The 18751-nt window shown below is 36.8% G+C and overlaps 1 protein-coding gene across 1 annotated transcript in view; it reads left to right on the forward strand.

Moving 5' to 3' along the window:
- Window positions 1–338: 338 nt before the first annotated feature.
- Window positions 339–18751, forward strand: part of pigg (phosphatidylinositol glycan anchor biosynthesis class G (EMM blood group)) — a 137168-nt gene continuing 118755 nt past the window's right edge. The window contains exons 1-2 of the mRNA XM_088911559.1: window positions 339–906; window positions 4148–4353. Of these exons, the coding sequence (XP_088767685.1) occupies window positions 753–906; window positions 4148–4353 (360 nt within the window). The 5' untranslated portion in view covers window positions 339–752. The remainder of the gene's footprint in view (window positions 907–4147; window positions 4354–18751) is intronic.

The following is an 18751-nucleotide window of genomic DNA, read 5'->3' on the forward strand; positions in this document are numbered from 1 at the left end:
TCGACAGAGTGAATTATCAAGTGGATTTTTCACTTTAGCGGAGATGTTTTAAAACTATTTCAGCCTGGGATGCTTTTTTCTAGTGCCTTTGCAGTGTTTTTTGTTCTCTAGTGCCATCTAGTGTTGAGTCTTTTTTCAGCATTTCACGAAAAAAATATTTTTAGAATTATATGGATTTCAGCGTCATCGCCCAAACTCAACTTTCAAAGCTATTCTAATTTTAACATCTGGACTATGGAGACAGCCTTATACTTTAAATTAACGTTTAATACAGTAGGTTCTGAATGGAAATTCTGTGCATAAAACATACATTTACCGGAAAGTTGTTTGACCCTATTGACCATCCGTAGTTACAAATAACGCGGAAGTTTGGGCTGCACAAAATGGAAACAATTCCAATTCAAACTGAGAAAATAATTTTTAAAGAGGATTTTAAGTTGTGCTAAATTGAATATCGAGTAAAAAATAAGATAAGAAGATTGATTTTTTCTTGCTAATAGTTATTTTTTTGTTTACTGAGCCTTATGTGGATAACGCTTTAAAATACGCATTTTGCAAAGTACTTATCTGTCCTAAATTCTGAAAAATAAAAGCTATGCATGGGAAAAACGCGTCAGATTATTTTTAGTTTTAAAAGAAAGCCAATTAAAATGAAGATGCAACGGGTTTGCGCTTAATATTTATTTTTTAGTAACTTAGTATTATTTTGACTATTATTTGGCTTGTTTAGCTCGTTCTTTTAAACCTTTAAAATGAAAATCCGTTCGTCTATTTTTGCTTCTCTCTGTCTGGTAATCGAAGTATTTGGAATCGTTCTTTTCTTACGAGGTTTTTTCCCAGTTCCTGTTAAGTCGTCTTTTTCTTCAAAGAGCAAAGTGTCAGATCTCCCACTCGAACCTTTAGAAGGTGAGTAGCATTGGAATGCTTTAAATGACTAGGTTAATCATCTTAATGTTTTTGGAGTACACATTCTTAGGTGACACACCTAAGCGTTAAATTACCGATGATGTTTCCTTGTTACCTTAATGTTATTGTTGTAATGTATGTATTATTGTCTACAATACATATTATGGCAAAAAGATTGTTTCCCTATTGTATTATGATCCTGGGTGCTGTTTCAGGTTTGACTAATTCAGGATTTTCTCAAATTACTCAGATTGAATTAACCCGATAATTGACTTCAGTATTACTCCGGTTTTGCGTTTCGAAACGGGTTTAAATGATCCGATTAATTGCTCATTCACGCCGCACTTCAGTAGGCATGGGAGTCGAGCATCGAATCCTTCACCCGCGATAAAAAAAAACACGGCGGAAAAGTAGGAGTCCTAATCCAGTGACGATGAATTACGTCTCTTTGTGGGAACACTCTGAGGACAAAGTCTGTATAGCTACGAGGTATTATGTAGCCGCTTCAATTCAGAGAATCTGGCAAAGAATCGCCGATAAATTGAATATTTGAAGTTAATTGTGAAATCCAAAGAAATATCTCAAGATAAGACAAAACTTGAGCCAGCAAGCATGTATTCTCACTAATTTACATTATTATGACATTGATGTGGAACTCCTCTTTATGCCATTGAACAATATTGTTTTATGCCGCAGTAATTTGTGCATTTACAGTAGCTGGACAACAGTGGGAGGACCTGGCAGCAGGTCAAGATTAAATACAAGAATATCATCCAAAGTGAGGTTGAACAATACAGTGTAGTGCAATCCTTTGAATAAGCAGAGTAAGACTAGAGAAGGAGGAACCATCATAATCAACACAATAAAGAATATTTTCCCAACATTTTTTTGCTGTGACTCAAGTAGTATAGCTGAGGCTTCCCCTCCCAACAAGTTGCAGAAAGTCTTAAGAGCTCCATGAAGGAAGCACCCCTCGTTAGTGCTGTCTGTGTAGTTGAAAGCAGTGTTTGTTCTGCTTTTGTTCCCGAGATATAGCATCTTATTTTTTTGGTGGTGTAATGTCTCTCAGCACTCCTACAACAGCGCAGGGGAACCCAGCCTGTCTTATTCATTAGTGATCCATTAAGTGCCATTCAAAGTAGCATCCAAGCTGGTTTCACTCCCGAGATATAGAGCCTTTTTTTGGGGGGGTCATGATCTCACTCGGCACCCCTACAGCTGCGCGGGTGAGCAGAACTGCTCTCATTCGTTAGTGCTGTTAGCCATTCTGGTTAGTGTGGTTAATTACTGAATATGAGTAGGCTTGGTACCAGTAGGTTCATTGGCTTCTGGGAAAAGTGGCCCCGGTGTGCATGTGTCTGTCTGCCCTGTGATGGACAGGCATCTGTACCAGGGTGTATCCCGTCTTGTGCCTGTTGCTTGCCAGGTTGGATTTTAGTTCCCATTTGGTTAAAGAGATTAAAAAAAACGGACTGCTGGATGTATAATTCTAAAACCGATCCAATTCAAATACAGTTCGGAAGATAATCTCTTCAAAATGTGTCTAGTTAAGTCAACAACTTCGTGTCATCCCTGTACAATACATTTTCCCCATTTCTCATCCATATCCAGACACTTCCAGCCCTTTTATTCCTTTTTTCCTATCTCAAGCTTTGTAGTAGCTGTTCTATTCAAGCCAGTGTGGGGTTTTATTCAAAGGACAGCCTTGTCAGACACCACAGTGTATTCTTACAGATTCTGACTCCAATCACCAAAAACATGCTTGCAGTCCCATTGTATAGCCAGCCCTCCATGCATTTTTTTTAAAGATTCTCATCCCCTTTTACCCTTGTCGTCACATCCCTCAACATGTTTTCCATCTGAATCTGATCTGAATTTTTAACTCTATGCATGTCTTTTTAAAAGTCTTCAGCTGTCCATAACATTTCTTCCCTCATGTTTACTTCACCCCCATCTTTTCTGTAAAGACCTTTCAACTTACCACTTTTTCCTACCGACGTCTTAAAAAAAGAAATGGGAGCACTCTCCTCTCAGTTTTAATTTCTATTCCCTTCTCTCTCTCCTCATGCTCTTACTTTAGTTCCTTCACATCTCATCATATTTCATATGTAACTTCCCATCTCAAGCCTTGTGACACACAATATAATTGCAGCCTTTTTTTCCCCAACCATCTTATCCTTCGCCTTCTTCTGTTTTTCCCATTCCTTGAAAAAAATCTTAGTTTTAATCCACCATAAACCAAGCATGCTGGGATATTATATGCTTAGTTTGTGCGTGAAAGACCTTTCTTAAACTTTTGTCTCGCATTGTCTCATATACTGGCATTTCCATATTTTGGCCACAAACGTGTACATGAGTTATAATGGAGAAAATGGAGAGTGGCAGTTAGTATTAAGGAGTTTTGAGGTTTGAGGACGCAAACAGAGAGATAGGGCCTGATTGAAAATTGTAATGCGTAATCTGGTCCACATCTGGGGGAACCCAGATCATCACACAGCTTTCTTCAATAATGAGTTTTCTTTTTAGAGTCAATATTATACAGTCTGTGGAGCTCCTGTCCCATATATATAGTGATTTGTTACACATCTGGACCTTAATCCTCTGTAAACGTACTGCAGTTTATTCAGGCAGAGAAACTGGATGGCTTTTCAGGAATTACAGTTAATCTTGAGATAATCAGTGATGGTCATCATGTGGTCGAAATTGTATTCTATATTATGTTGGTCAGGCTGACATCTTCTAGACAGCAGCTGACTTAAGAATTCCTTTGCTGGATCATGCTTGCCTTATTTGAGAATATTGTCTGGGAAATGCTCTAATAAGCAGTATGGCATGATTAGACGATTATTGTTTCAGTTGTACCACACCTGTAGACTGTCACTTTTGCAGTAATGATGCATTTTTGATGCTTAGATCAAAATGTTTCAGGATCGAATGTACTGTGCAGTATAATGTCAGTTATATTAATTTTCTGCCTCCAGGATGTGCAAGAATCATTATTTTAGCTTTCCATGACTTGAACAGTTACATTATTAGTAGTCTGCAGCACGTATTAACTGTTTTCATTTAATTATTTAATTGTATCAGATGGACATACAAATGTATGTAATGAACCCTCTGTTGTTAATGCAGCTGTCAATAGACTGTTTTTCAAATTTATTAAATCCGATTGTGTCTGTTTTCTTTATTTCAGTATTTGTCTGCTGCGTCATAATTTGTGATGATGTGTCTTTATTTGCAGGGCATGCAGCTAACTCCAGCAGGACTCCCCCTCCTCTGTTTAAGAGAGTGGTCATTATGCTGGTAGATGCACTCAGGGAAGACTTTGTGTTTGGCCCCAAAGGAAAAGAGTTTATGCCCTACACAAGACATCTGGTGGAACGTGGATCATCACACAGTTTTGTTGCTAAGGCAAGGGCTCCAACTGTGACCATGCCTCGCATCAAGGTGAGCTGGGAATTAGAATGTTTCTTTCGTATCTCAACATAATTTTAATGTTCATGCAAGGAAAATAAAGCACATAAATCCACATCAAATAGTTGAAACTTGAATTTGTCCTATTATCTACAATCATTTTATAGTAGGTGACACTCCATAGCAGATGTCATTTGAAATTAGCTAGTATGATAGGCTGCTATTCATGATACTATTATAAGCTCTGGTGATAAATCTGGTAAACGTGTCTTGTTTTCTCAGATGGTAATCTTGTTTTTTTCTTTTGGGGAAATAACCAAACTAGCAGAAATCAAACCTTTATATCTGTCAAGGCAGATTATCGTAAAACAATGGCAGTTGTTTTTTTTTAAAGATGAGATTGTTTTTCTCTGTACCATCCTGCTCATTATCGGGAAAAGCTGGTAAAGAGCTCTAAGTACATAATAGTTGTTTTTATTCACATTACACTCGTACAATATGGATAAATATGTTTATAGGTAGTCCGATAGCTATGCTGAGTATTCAGCAATACTATCCTTGGTTTTGGGGCTTTAATAATCATGCCTATAAACTGAATTGTGGGAAAGGAAACAGAATCATAGGACTGGCTGTTCAGTCCTTCCTGCCCCTTATACTGCCCTTTTGTCACTGGTCACTGCTCTTTGATGTGTGAATGTTCTTTATATAATGTGAATGGGAGAGAATGTGCCTCCAAGCATATTCACTGGAAGGAAGGCAGAGGGATAAGCTTAAGGATGGACTAGATGTCTTGTTAATGATAACAGTGACCTTGTCTTATTGTATATTGTGCAATATTTAACATGTATTCTGTGCTTTGGATGAAATGTAAAAATAAGGTAATATTTAAAATTACTTTTTATCATCAGTAATTGATACGCAGGTAACCCGTAGTCTCTATAAGTCTTCTTGAATAAAAGAGGTTGTTAAAACAGCTGTCTTGATAGAGTTACAGCAGACCTCAGAGTCAATTCCATATTCAGGCCATATCTAGTGCCTTGAAAGCACAACACTAATTCCCTAGAATCCCACACTCCGCTCTCAGGAATCACAAAAGCGAAAGGGATTAACGGAACCAGTGCTATTTAATACTTTACAAGTATAGCTTAACAGCACCTTCTTTATTCTCCTGCTCTATTATCTGGTCCGCAAAAGTCAGCTTGGCTTGTAGGTCTTCCTGGCTTGTCCCATGTGGCTGACCCAGATTGGCTCCATGTTTTTCGTATCAGAATGAGAGAGGAAAAACATTGTATTAAAAAGAGAAGGTTACTCGTCCCACTGAGGCTCATAAATTCTGTAAAAAGTGTCTGTTTCCATTAAATGTCCCTGCAATTTTTTGTTATCTGAAGGAATGTGGCTAGTGACTTTCTTTTGCCCACAAGGGCAAGCAAAAACCGTGTTAATGGGAAAACAAATTGTATAAATTATTATAGTGCAAATAAAATAAATTTTAAAAGTGATTTTTCCCCTCAGAGCTATACCACACTGTGTATTTCTTTCTTAAGAAAGTCATCCAGTTAGAAAGAAAAGCCCAGAAGCAATTGTAAATTGTATTCAATTCATAAACTGCAACAGGACACTTGTACATCTTTTCATGCCTGACATGTTAGTTGTATAAATCTTGAAAGATGTCTTAATATTATTTTCCTATATTCTGTAAGGGATATTCCATTCAACAAGCACTATAAATTGTCTGTAATTCCTGCACATTTTTTGTAGCATAACACCCTTAGCTTTGTTCATGTAATGATGTCATGTACAATATACTAATGGACACGATAATCTGTATGAAAACCTTTTACATTTGTGCTTCTAGCAATTAGCTTCCCTAACGTCCTGCTTTTCTATAGCTAATCACATCAATGTCTGTTATCACAGACAGAGCTGGTTGTTCCCTCTCATGTCAAGTAACTTAATGGACAATTAGCCAATAAATTACTTGATAACCCAGTTGACCTTTAAGTAATGGCTGTGCTTGATAATTGTCTGCATTAATGCACAAATGACAGTCTAATAATGCATTCATAAAAAAAGCTAAAAATGAAGTGTGAATGTGTGTGTGTGACAGGAAGTTCTAAATGTTTTTTATCCCTAGCATTACGTTTGCAAATCTGCCTTTTTATTTTCTTTTGCTTGGAATACAATTCAGCTGCTAATCGCATGTTTTAACACCGGACCTTGATTGTAGCTTTCAGTAGTGTAGATGCCTCTGGCAAAGTCACAGCAACCAGGAGGTGACCATTTGAAATTATATATCAGTCGGCTTGCGGTCTTTGAAAGGTTTGATTTTATCAGGGATTCATTTTCTTTTTTGGCAAGGCTGGGGATCCTTCTGCAGTCATTCTTGTATTACATTCATTGTAATATGAAGGTTAGAAAGTATGCAATTGCCAATTCACCCATCCAATCTTTGTCTAACTGCTTCTTCCAATTAAGGATTGCAGGGGAGCTGGAGCTTATCACAGCAAGCAACAAGTGCAGGGCAAGATACACCCTGGATGGGACGACAGTCCATCGCAGAGCACACACTGAACACGCACACACTGACACCAGGGCCAGTTTCCCCCACAAGTCAATTAATCGACCGGTGTGTCTTTGGGCTGTGGGAGGAAACCGGAGCACCAGAAGGAGACCCACACAAACATGGGGAAAGCATAGATACTCCACATAAAAAGCACCCTATGTCCGGAAATGAACCCAGAGCCCCATCTCTGCGAGGCCGGAATGCTAACCACCGCCAGCATGCTACCCTTGCCAATTCGTTTAAAAGTAAAAATAAAAAAATCGTTTTCTGTTTGTAATGGTGTTGGTCAGGTTTACCCCTGCTGATACTATTAAGCCATTCATTCAAGTGCTCCATTTAGACCCACTGTACAGCTGTACTTCTTTAAATCAAATCAAATCAAATCAAAGTTTATTTATCAAATGCACAACAATTCAGCTTTCAGCAGTAGTTGCTGGCAATGAAATGTCTTTTCTGCGAGCTCACAAGAATCACAGAAATCACAAGAATCACAAAAACACAAAAATCACAAAATTGAGGTTATGAAAATAGGTTACATAATAATAGATGTAATAGAAATGGAATAAAACTCAGTATTAGTAGAGCTGCTATGTGTCCATGGTGTATGCAATAAACAGTATACAAGTAGTGCGGTTATGCTGAATACAGTGGAAACTGTGTGTCCATGTAGCCATTACAGGTGATTTGCTAAAGGAGCTGCAGGTTGGCTATTTAGCAGTCTTAGTGCCTGGAGGTAGAAGCTGTTCCGTAGTCTGTTGGACTTGGACCGAATGCTTTGGTACCGTTTACTGGAGGGTAGGAGGGAAAACAGTTAGTGACTGGGATGACTGGGGTCCTTGAGAATGGACCTGGCCTTCTTCAGACATCTAGCTGAGTAGATATCCTGGATGTTTGGTAGCTCACAGCCGGTAATGAGCTGCGCTGACTTCACCACCCTCTGCAATACTTTGCGATCCTGGGCAGAGCAGCTCCCATACCAGGCAGTGATGCAACCAGTCAGGATGCTCTCAATAGTGCACCTGTAGAAGTTGGCCTGGATATGTTATGGTATGCCAAACCTTTTTAGCCTACGGAGAAAGAATAGGTGCTGCCGTGCTGTTTTGACCACGGTGTTGGTGTGGTGGGTCCAGGTTAAGTCCTCTGAGATGTTAACTAGCAGGAACTTAAAACTGCTGACCCTCTCCACTGCAGTCCCACTGATGTAGATAGGTGTGTGATCTCCTCCCTGGTGTTTTCTATAGTTCACATTCATCTCCTTAGTCTTGCTGATGTTCAGAGAGAGGTTGTTCTCCTGGCACCATGCTGCCAGGGTTTCAACCTCCTCCCTGTACGCAGACTCTTCACCATCTGTGATCAGTCCGCAAACTTAATGATGGAGTTTGAGTTATGCCTGGCGACACAATCATGAGTAAATAAGTAGTAGAGGACATGGCTAAGCTAACAGCCTTGGGGGGCTCCAGTGTTTAGAGTTCAGGTAGAGGATATGTTGGTGCCCACCCTCACCACCTGCGGACGTTCTGTCAAGAAGTCCAGGATCGAGTTACAGAGGGAGGTGTTCAGTCCCAGGTCCTGGAGCTTGATGACAAGCTTTGAGGGCACTATGGTATTGAATGCTGAGCTGTAATCAGTAAACAGCATTCTCACATACAGTATGTTCCTTTCTTATCCAGGTGTGAGACGGCAGTATGGTGGGCAGTGGCAATAGCTTTAAATACCAATGGTCATTATCCAAGTGCAATGAAAGGCATCACAGACAGGTATTCACTTTATAATATTTGACAAGTTTTTAAATTGCTGCATTTTACTACATAGAGCATGTGCTCTGAATCCTTGAAAAATATGCAGAATATTTTCCAGACAGAACAGTGCTAAGGGAGTTTGACAAAGTTTGATTCCCAGATTGACCTGCCTTTCCCCCTAACCTGTCAGGATAATATTACTAAAGCAGAATGTGGCTTGCTTTGTCTCAAAGTTTTGGAAGTGTCTCATTAGTTTTCCTCTCTACTTCTTATTCCTAGGATGTTGATTTTAAATTATTCAGCATGTTCACAAAGTGTTGGCATTTCTTTATTCCAAGTTTGCTCTTCCTTGCTCTTTTTGGATATTAATATGCAGGGCAGTGCTGCTAACCAAATATTGCAGGACAGAAGCCGTGAACTTATGAGAGTACCTTTTGTGAGCAAACTTGCATTTTAATCTTTGAGAATCTGCAGAGCTGGAAGATTAATTTAAAAAATGTTCAATACCTGGATTTTCATTTGGACTTTTCTCCCAGTACTGTGATTTAATCTTTAAAGTTGTAGGTATGTAGCCAAAGCTTTCTGTTACAGTACCTCTTACTGACAGTCTTGTTCTAACCCAAGAAATGTTAGAACAAAGAAACCCAACATTATCAATATTAGACAAACCTATACAATATTATGTTATTGTGGCTAAACACAATTATGAGGTCAGAAATTATGATTCAAGGTAGGGATGGCTGCATTCCAAGTAATAGAGGGGACACATTTTCAAGGCTCACAACTTCCATTGTTTTTCCATTTCATTTAATGTACTTGACTGCCCTGCTCATCTTAGTCGTTTTGAAGGGTTATGGATGCTATTCATCCAAGAAACAAGTATATAACGTATAATGCCTGAGAAGAAATAACTTGCAAAACTGCATTTCTAGTCCTAAAAAGTTAATTTGTCAAATACGAACTATCCACACCAGTCCATGGTAGGGCACACAAACAGAAACATGGACAGACTCACACCAGGACCAATTTTCCCAGAAGCCATTTAACATACCAGTATTTGGACTGTGTAAGGAAATCGGAGCACTCAGCAGAAAATCACGAGAAAAGAGGAGTGAATATAACTTGCATTCAGATTGCACCCCAGGAATTGAACCCAGAGGTTCAGTGCTAACTGCCACCGACCTGCCCTAAATAAATATTAGTGTTATATGAGTAGATTAAATATTTGAGAACTCAGATGCAATGAAAATCAAAGGACTTTGAATTGGGAGTTCAAATTTTTTCCTCGCATGTAGTTGGCCTACATGTGACTGAATGGATGTGAATGAATAGTTAGGGTCACTCCTTGTTTTAATCTTTCTCTAAAGACCGTTATTTGTATTGTTTGAGACAATATGCAATTGTCCTTCTAAGCATTTGTTACTTTTGCCAGTTACAAACACAATCGAATAGTTTTGGCAAGGCCATTTCGAAGAGAATTCTCAATGTGAAAGAAAGGCTGTGTAGAAAAAAAGATCAAGAGCAGAATGGATCGTTTTTTTAAAGTACACATTTTCATTTAATGAGAAACTATTTCTTGTGTGACAGATGCTTGTGTTCTTCTGTTCTTTTTAAAACTTGACAAGTTGTCACATTGTTATAAAGCTGGTGAGCTATAAGGCTTAAAGACTAACCTCATTTTCAAAGAACAGGGAATAAGATCTTCACAGCAGACACTTAGATTGACACTCTACTTTCTAAATTTAAACCTGTTCAGGGCAAGGCAATGGGGGGGGCTTGTGACTTGAGGAGATAGAAAATTTTCTGCTGAGCCCAGAGGTCAATTAGGTTAACAGTCTGTGCTGACCTCTTCTTCAAAGTCAGAAGCAAGACACCATATTAATGTTTGAAGTTACAAACAATTCGTTCATACCAATTTCCCAATGTCCAGCCTGCAATTTATAGTCAAATCCCAGTGTTCTGACACCTTGGGATCTATATAACCCAAGATCTGAAAATCTGTTTCATGTCTGTGGATTACAGAGCCATGGCTTCAGTGGTACCCAGAGGTGATGTGATTTAGTCTCATATTTCCCACTTGGTGTCATACCATCTCAATTACTTAGTCTTCAAGGTGTGTCTAGATGAAACTCCATTGTTTGAATGGTTTCTCTAAAGCAGAAAAAGTGGTAATCATTACTTGTGCCATATATGTCACAGAATATACTGTACAAAAATTAACAGTGATCAGTGATACCATATATACATGGAATTATAAAAATTTGACAGCCACATATACAGTGCAAAAAACAAGTTTGTGAACCCAAAGGTTAGGTGTGATAATTTCGTAGTTTTACTATGATGGCCTTCTTGACTCAAGATAATTCTTCATGTAAATATCCAATAGGGTTTATAGTAACCGGTTACATGTCTCCTAGTTTTCATTAGCTCCATTAAGAGAATAATTAGAATCAGGTGTTGAAATAATTAGGTAAATGTCAGGGAGTTTGGAATGCCTCACACTTCAATATATAAAGGTTCAAAACATTGTGAGTCTTCACCATACAGGTGTGTGGTAACAAATCATACCATAATCTAAGGAAATCTCATCAGTCTGGGAAGAGTTATAAGACCATTTCTAAGGATTTGGGTTCCACCAATCCACTGTCAGACAGTTCAAAACTATGGTCTCTCTACCTAGTAGTGGTCATTCTACCAAATATCTTCAAGAACAAACCGGACAATCATCAAAGAAGTAGAATAACATCCAAGTAATTGAAGCCACCCTTGCCTTGGTTGATGTGGCTGTTAGTGACTCAATTATGACTGGTGTGCATGGAAGGATAACAATGTGAAAACCACTGTTTTCCAAAACAAAAATTTGTTGTCTGTTTAAAGTTCGCCAAAGAACACATACTGTAGACAATCCCTAGGTCTTCTGGAGCAATGCTCTTAAGACAGACAAGTCGGAGTCAAAAATCTCTTTGGCCTCAATGAGAAATAGTGTGGTTGGCAAAAATCAAACGCTGCCATTAAAGAGAAGAACCTCATCCCGTCTCCCGTCTGCGTGGTGTTGAGAACATGATGGTTTGCATCTGCTTTGCCACCTTAGGACCTGGACGGTTTGCCATCATTGACACATTCTGAATTGTATCAAAAGTTTCTAGAAGAGAATGTCAGGCTATCTATATGTGTCCTGAAGCTGAACAGAAAGTGGTTCTTGCAGCAAATCAATGATCCTAAATATACAAGCAGGTTTACAAAAGTGGCTGTAGAAGCAATTCCACATTTTACAATGACCTAGACTAAGTTCCTACTTAAACCCCATTGATATGTTGTGAGAAGACCCAGAGTGAATATTTACTCACTAATCAAAAATTACAGGAAACATTTATTTGCTCATGGTTTGTACTATCACATTAAAGGGGAACTGCAGTCCCAATGTCTCAGGCCAGTTATTAAATCGCAGTAAGAAAATAAATTAATTGACAGTATAAATAAAATTACAAATTTCAAATTAAACGTAGTGTCATTAACTTTGTGAAAGTACTGTATGATCACCATTGTTGTTGCAAACTGCTGGTCTCTTGTGAAGTGGCTCTTCCTGCTCACAAGTCACAGAAATGACTAATGAAATGCAATGCACGAGCAAATAGGTACAGGTTGTGCAGCGAACATTTCACAGTGGAAATGTACAGAATTAACAAGTAAGTAGTATTTTTTCTGCAAAACCATCAAGAGCAATAATTCTATTGGATTTAAATAGATGTTTTCACAAGCTTGCTTGTTTACAATGTAATAAGGCATGTCACTGTGTGTTCTGGTGTCTTGTTCTGAATCACAGTGTATTGCACCTGGAAATATCGTCTATTTTGTCATGTAGATTGGAGATTTTACAAGTTACTGTGTACGTTTTACTTTTGTTGTGGTTTGCAATGCACTCATCAATGTTAATTCTTTATATATTATATTCTTTATGTATTATATATATATTCCTGAAATATAAAAATAGCATTGCACTTCCCCTTTAACTTATGATTCCAAGGATGTGAAATATATGAAAAACTTAAGGAGTTTGCAAAAAGTGTTCTATATATTCATGAAATATCTAACTTTTTCAAAACTGCTTAGTATCTGGACACAGGGTAGATGGCTATATCCACTAAAGGTTTCTTGAGTGGTAAGTCAAATTTAGTGTCAGGCTACTACTACATTATGTATGGGTACAGCTGAGTAAAACTGATGAGCCATGCAAATAATCGAGCAGGTCATTATCTTGAAAATATTGTAAAAAGTGACAAGTTAAGGGTAGTTTTTACTTGTTACTGTCAAGAAGGACACAGAAAAATGACACCAGCATGATAGTGACAAGGATGGCAATGAGCAGTAGGAAAATAGGCGATGCTGTCACTGTAAGTTACACTGTATGGAAGGGTGAATCGATTAGAGGGCATTTCTGTAAGTTCTCTGTCTGACAACTGGAAAGTAGCCAAGGTAAGAGATCTTAACTAGCTAGCAAAGGCACTTAAGGGCTTACTTCTTCACAAAAACTGGAAATAAGTACAAATATTTGTTATTTTCCTTAAAATTTTGCAAACCCCAGCATTGTACTGCCTCTGCCTTCCACCTGGTTTATTAATAATACATTTAATATTCATAAAAACACACCATGAAACCTTTTCACCTTTTTCCTTTGAAAAATCATAGGACACAACAGGCACTGTCTGCATTGAAATGGTTGGTGTGCATTCAGAAACCAAGACGTATGAACTATGTCATTTATATCTCTATAATGTGTATTTTGAAAATGAAAACAAACTTTTAATAGTTTCAGAATTAAAAGATAAAAAACATGCATATTGGTATATGAAGCCTTCGCACATGCAGCATTTTTGTAAGTGTTCTGCTGTTCTCAAGAAGGCATGGAGAGCAGTCCATAGAGTTTGATCATATTGGTACTTTTCACGTTGGAGATTCACTGACTGGTTCAAAATAAGAGGTGTTACAAATTTCTCAAGTCAAATGATAAAAAGGCAGAAGTATTCTTACAAACTACCTAAAATACATAAATTGAAATTCCTTATTGAAATCCTGTTGTTGAATTGGTAATGTGCTGATTTTAAGTATTGTCATCACGAATATACCAATGCCCAGCGGACATTTATTTGCTTTGTATCATACTTACTGTAGACAAAGTTTGAAAGTTCATAGTATGTTATTCCCAGAATCATGTTGTTTTAGGCATAAGCTATGATTTTATTTATTCTGCGCTTTATAGTCCTTTTGATCAACGATTACCTACACTGTTTAAACATTTACTGTTTATATACAGTAGTCACGGCATATACGTTTAATAAGTAATATTAATCTAAAATTGTGCCAGTATATTAGAGTGAATCCATATTTTTTTATTCTTCTTTTGCATGCCTTTACACAGAATCTCAGGTATAACATAAATGAAGATTCTGCCTATCACACTTCTAAATTTAGCAGGATTTTCCGTAAAAACCTTTTTTAAACCTATTCATTTGATGTATTCCAGGGGTAGGGACAAGCAGAACAATTGCTGAATATTTACACCGTGACTATATTTTCATGCTATATTTTATGAATCCCTATCAATCTAGTTAGCATTGTTATCTTTTCAATTAAGTTTACAATGTGACTTACTTCTCATGATGTTTCATCTATAGCAGTAGGTGGCACTACAGCCTGCCTAGTTTTTGTTAAGGTCTGAGAACATGAAGCATTTGTGCCATTTGAGAACTTGATATCCTTTCAACTTGACCAACTAACTTGAGTAAAATTTTGAACAGTCATTTGATTTGGTAACTGAAAATTGTCTAATACAATAAGTACTAGTTATTTGGCAGGTATAATGCTTTATTTCTTTGAAAAGGGTAAAAGTTTACATTTTTTATATATACAGTGCTTTGCAAAAGTATTTTGACTCTTCGATAGTTTTCACATTATGCCTTTAAAGCCTGCAAACAATATGAGGTAGCAAAGAATAATTTTTATATATACAACCTGCTCCACACATCCAAAATAAAAAAAAAACGAAGAAGTAAACAGGCCATTACTATGATAGAAACATTGAAAAGTTGAGAATGCATAAGTATACAAAGCCTTTACTGTGGCAAACATAAATTAATTTTGATGCACAAAATTACCTTAATGAGATGAGACAGATAATTAGTTGAGTGGCCTCTGTGTGCAATAATATTGGTATTGGTTAATAAACATTTTAGAGACTCTTAATATCTCTTTAAGCAAAGTGAAGTTAATCATTAAGAAGTGGAAGGGACCCAGACACTGCCTGGATAGGGATGTTCCTATAAATGTAGCAGCTGGGCAAGGAGGAAACTGATTAATGATGCCACCATGTGGCCAGTAGCACCTTTGAAAGAGTTCCATGCCTGAGATGGGAGATAATGTCCATGGTTTAGCAATAACCTGGTCTGTCTATGGAGAAGGCTGAAAAAAACATCTCCATTCTCACATGTGCTTTTCAACAAAGCAGCTAATAGATACTGCAAACATGTACCAAAAGGTCTTGTGCTAAAATTTGATTCTTCCTCTGCATGCACGATGGAAGCAGAAACACGAAAGCCATGTAAAATTTCCAAGCATTTTTGAAAAAACCTTAAAGCTGTTCCCCTAAAAAGGAAACACCCTTACATAATATCTTAGTTTTTAAGTTGTTGTCAGGTTCTGTGCTGCTATTTCGCTTGTTCATGCTCTGCATCTTTATGTTGATGTATTAGTAATACACAGTTGCGGTGGTATCCAGCAGGGTTGTGGATAAAGCTCTGGGTAGAAGGTACAGCATGTGTAACATAAATAGAAAAAATTGGAATGAGATAACCTTGACTGTGGTAAAATATGTATACACCAGATATACACCAGATACACCAGATAAACACATTTCACCTTGAAACACTGGTGGAGAGTTATTCACATGGAAGATAATTTAAGGCAAAAAGTTTAAGCCCATACCAGAGCCACTGCAGCTTATTGGGGCAGAGGTCATCCTGGTTTCAGTAGTGCTAACTGGACTAGAGAGCACATAACGTCCCCCCAGATGAGCACGTATTGCCCCCCCCAAAATGCCACATCCTCATTTTTGGTGGGCTGGAGAAACTAGGTACTTCAGGGAAAGGTCCGACACAAGATTCTGCAGCAGGGATTTGAACCCACTACCTAAGCCCAAAAGCTTATCCACTGTGCTATCACTCTCGAGAATATGAGCTATGTTTAAAATGAGAGGAAGTTATTTTGCCCATCTTGTATGATTGTTTAGTAGCTAAATTAAAATACATTTTCATGCATCCATTTATTGTAAAGAGTCGCAACTTTCAGCCTCAACTGCTTAGCTGGGAAGCCTTTTCCAGATGTCTGCAAATTGTGTTTTTCCCATTTTCATCCTAAATTAGTACCCTTTTAGTTTTCCATTGTTAATCGATAGTGAGTATGAAATATTGTCCCAGTCTGATGCTTTGGTCATATTTCCACTCAGTCTGTTTTGCTCTAGATTGAATAATTTTAACTCCTTTGACCTGTTCATATATGACAATCCTCTGAAGCCAAGAATCTGAGCTGTTGCTGTGTTTGGCACTCATTCTTAGTATAGTTGTTTGATAGAATTAATCTTCCACCGCAGGACATAGAGATTTGTTTTGCCATACAGATTAAAACTATCCCTATTCCTTTTTCTCTAGTGTCTTTTCAGCTGCTCATTGCTGTGTTCCTCGATTTATATTAAGATTCAGCTTCATGTTGTCTGGGATTCTTCTGCTGGCTTGTGAACTGAGTGACAGATTCATAAGTGCAAAAAAGTTTTTCCACATGGGTTGGATAAATTATTTGATGTAGCAGCTGAAAAGCTGTGCTATGTATGTGTCCGCTAAGTGGCAAAATTGTAGGTTTGTTTAAAGATGTTCAAATAGTTTATTACTCAGTGTATTCATTTTTGGTCGATTAAAGTCTTTATTTCAACAGTCTTTATAGAAGTGTACTATGCGTTTAGGTCCAGTTTTTTTCAATATGCTTTACAGATTAATAATCTGGCAGAGAATGTACAACTTCCTATGCAGTATATTAAAATATATAAATAGCATTTGACCATTTTATATTATTCAGCACAAACATTTGAAAGCTTGTATAGTATCATTAAATAAGTAATAATTTTGGAAAAATTAATGACAAAATTATAGCGTCAATCTTTTAAAATGTGCTTAATGTTACAGAAAAACTACAATTAAAATAGGTTTTCTATTTTTGAAATGAATCTTGTTTTTCTATTGCAGCAAAGAAGGATCTTGAATAGCATTTTTTAATATTTGATTCTTAATTATGGTGAAATTCTATATACATGTATGCGTGCAGCCACAATACGGTTGTCTCACTAGATATTATACAACAATCTGTGCCTTAATCAGTTCAAGAACTTGTTTAGGTTTGTTGGACACCCCTCTTATTACATCAGCTGAATCACTAGTTTACAGTTTGTTAAAATTATACGTATTGCTAGTACATGTTCTTATCAATTAAGGTCGGAGTCAATATTGCAGTTTACAGTTCCGAATCTGTCCAGAATTTGGAAGAACATTTTTTTATTTTGCTCTGTATTCCTGGAATGTCCTTTAAAACAATTTAAAGCATCTCAAAGGGCAGACAGCAATAAAGACATGAAAGCTGATTTTGTGGTTGATAAATGTATCCTTTAATATTATTATTTCTTTCTTAAAATTATTTTATTTGTATATGTCTTATTATATTGCTCTTGCTGTTTTTGTTTGAAGAACAGGATTTAGTTCTATACTATCTGAATTATATATAAACTCCAACTAAAATGTGCTCTATATATATAGTGGATTTTGAACACTTTTGTCATTTCACCTCTTAAGAATTGTATAAATTAGACTCCCACCCTATAGCTAAAAGCAACAAATTTACTGATAAACCTGCAAATATTATACGTACTGTATTCCTGAAACAAGAAAATGTCATATTAATTTTATGAACAATCAAAATGCATTGCTTAACACACAGTTATATAATAATTTGCCGTACCTAATTATTCTTTACTGCCTTTTAAGCAACGCATGCTGATTGCTAACTGATCCCTTACATGCTTGCACATTATTGAGGTAATTGAGTTACGTTGTTTATAGCCTCTCTATCCTGGAGTCTATGACACTGCACTCTTCTAAAATGCAATGTAATATTGTAAAAACATTTTTCCCCACTTTGGATTAACCCTTTGTATTTAAGTGGTAGGTATATTACAAATATATGTACTGTATATAACAATTCAGTGATAGTGACAGTCAACTCTAAATCTAAAACTTTATGTACTACAGTATGTATGTAATTTTGACAATTGGATCACACGAGGAAAACCACCATATACTTAGAGACTAACACTACAGATTTGAAAGCAAGGGTAAGTCTATTAAATAGGCTAATAGCTTTGTGCGTTGAAATCCAAATCCAGTGAATCTCAACATTAATAGTTTTGAAGCTAAATCTTAAAAAAGCCATGACAACTGACGTTTAAGTTCAGTTATTGAATCCAGTTTTGATGGTAAATATCATGCATAGCTCTTAGACTATATGTATATTGTATAAACATAATTACCCAATGTTGAATTTACCAAATGTTGCTTAATGAATGCTTAAAGAATGCTTGTGTTATTATCTAGATACCCCTTAATAAACTTTGAATTTTAAGTATGACTTAAAGGTGTTAGGGATGTAACATAACCATACTATTTTAGGAAACTAAAAATGTTCTCTCCTGGTTTGTAGATGTATTTTTTAGAATAGGAAGGTAAGGTCACATTAGCTTTGTAGGATACAGATTTATGGGAAGAGAGATTTAGTTCTGAGTTCTATTCTGTTTTATTTGGGATACAGGCTTATGTTTTATTAGCCTGTTAGGGTTTATATAGGATTTTTTAATTCTGGTTGGTTAGGATATACAGTAGGCCTCTGAGATGCCTTGTTTGTAAATGGGGTATGTTGTTTTGCGTCTTATTGTCATTTGTTAATAAACATTTTATTAACAAGTTTGCCTCCGATTTATTATGCCTTCTTGATATATCTTTTATAATTTGGGGCTTATGATTATGTCTTTTACTTTTTG

The sequence above is a fragment of the Atractosteus spatula genome, chromosome 1, assembly GCF_055471065.1.
Source record: "Atractosteus spatula isolate fAtrSpa1 chromosome 1, fAtrSpa1.hap1, whole genome shotgun sequence".
Classification (NCBI taxonomy): Eukaryota; Metazoa; Chordata; class Actinopteri; order Semionotiformes; family Lepisosteidae; genus Atractosteus; species Atractosteus spatula.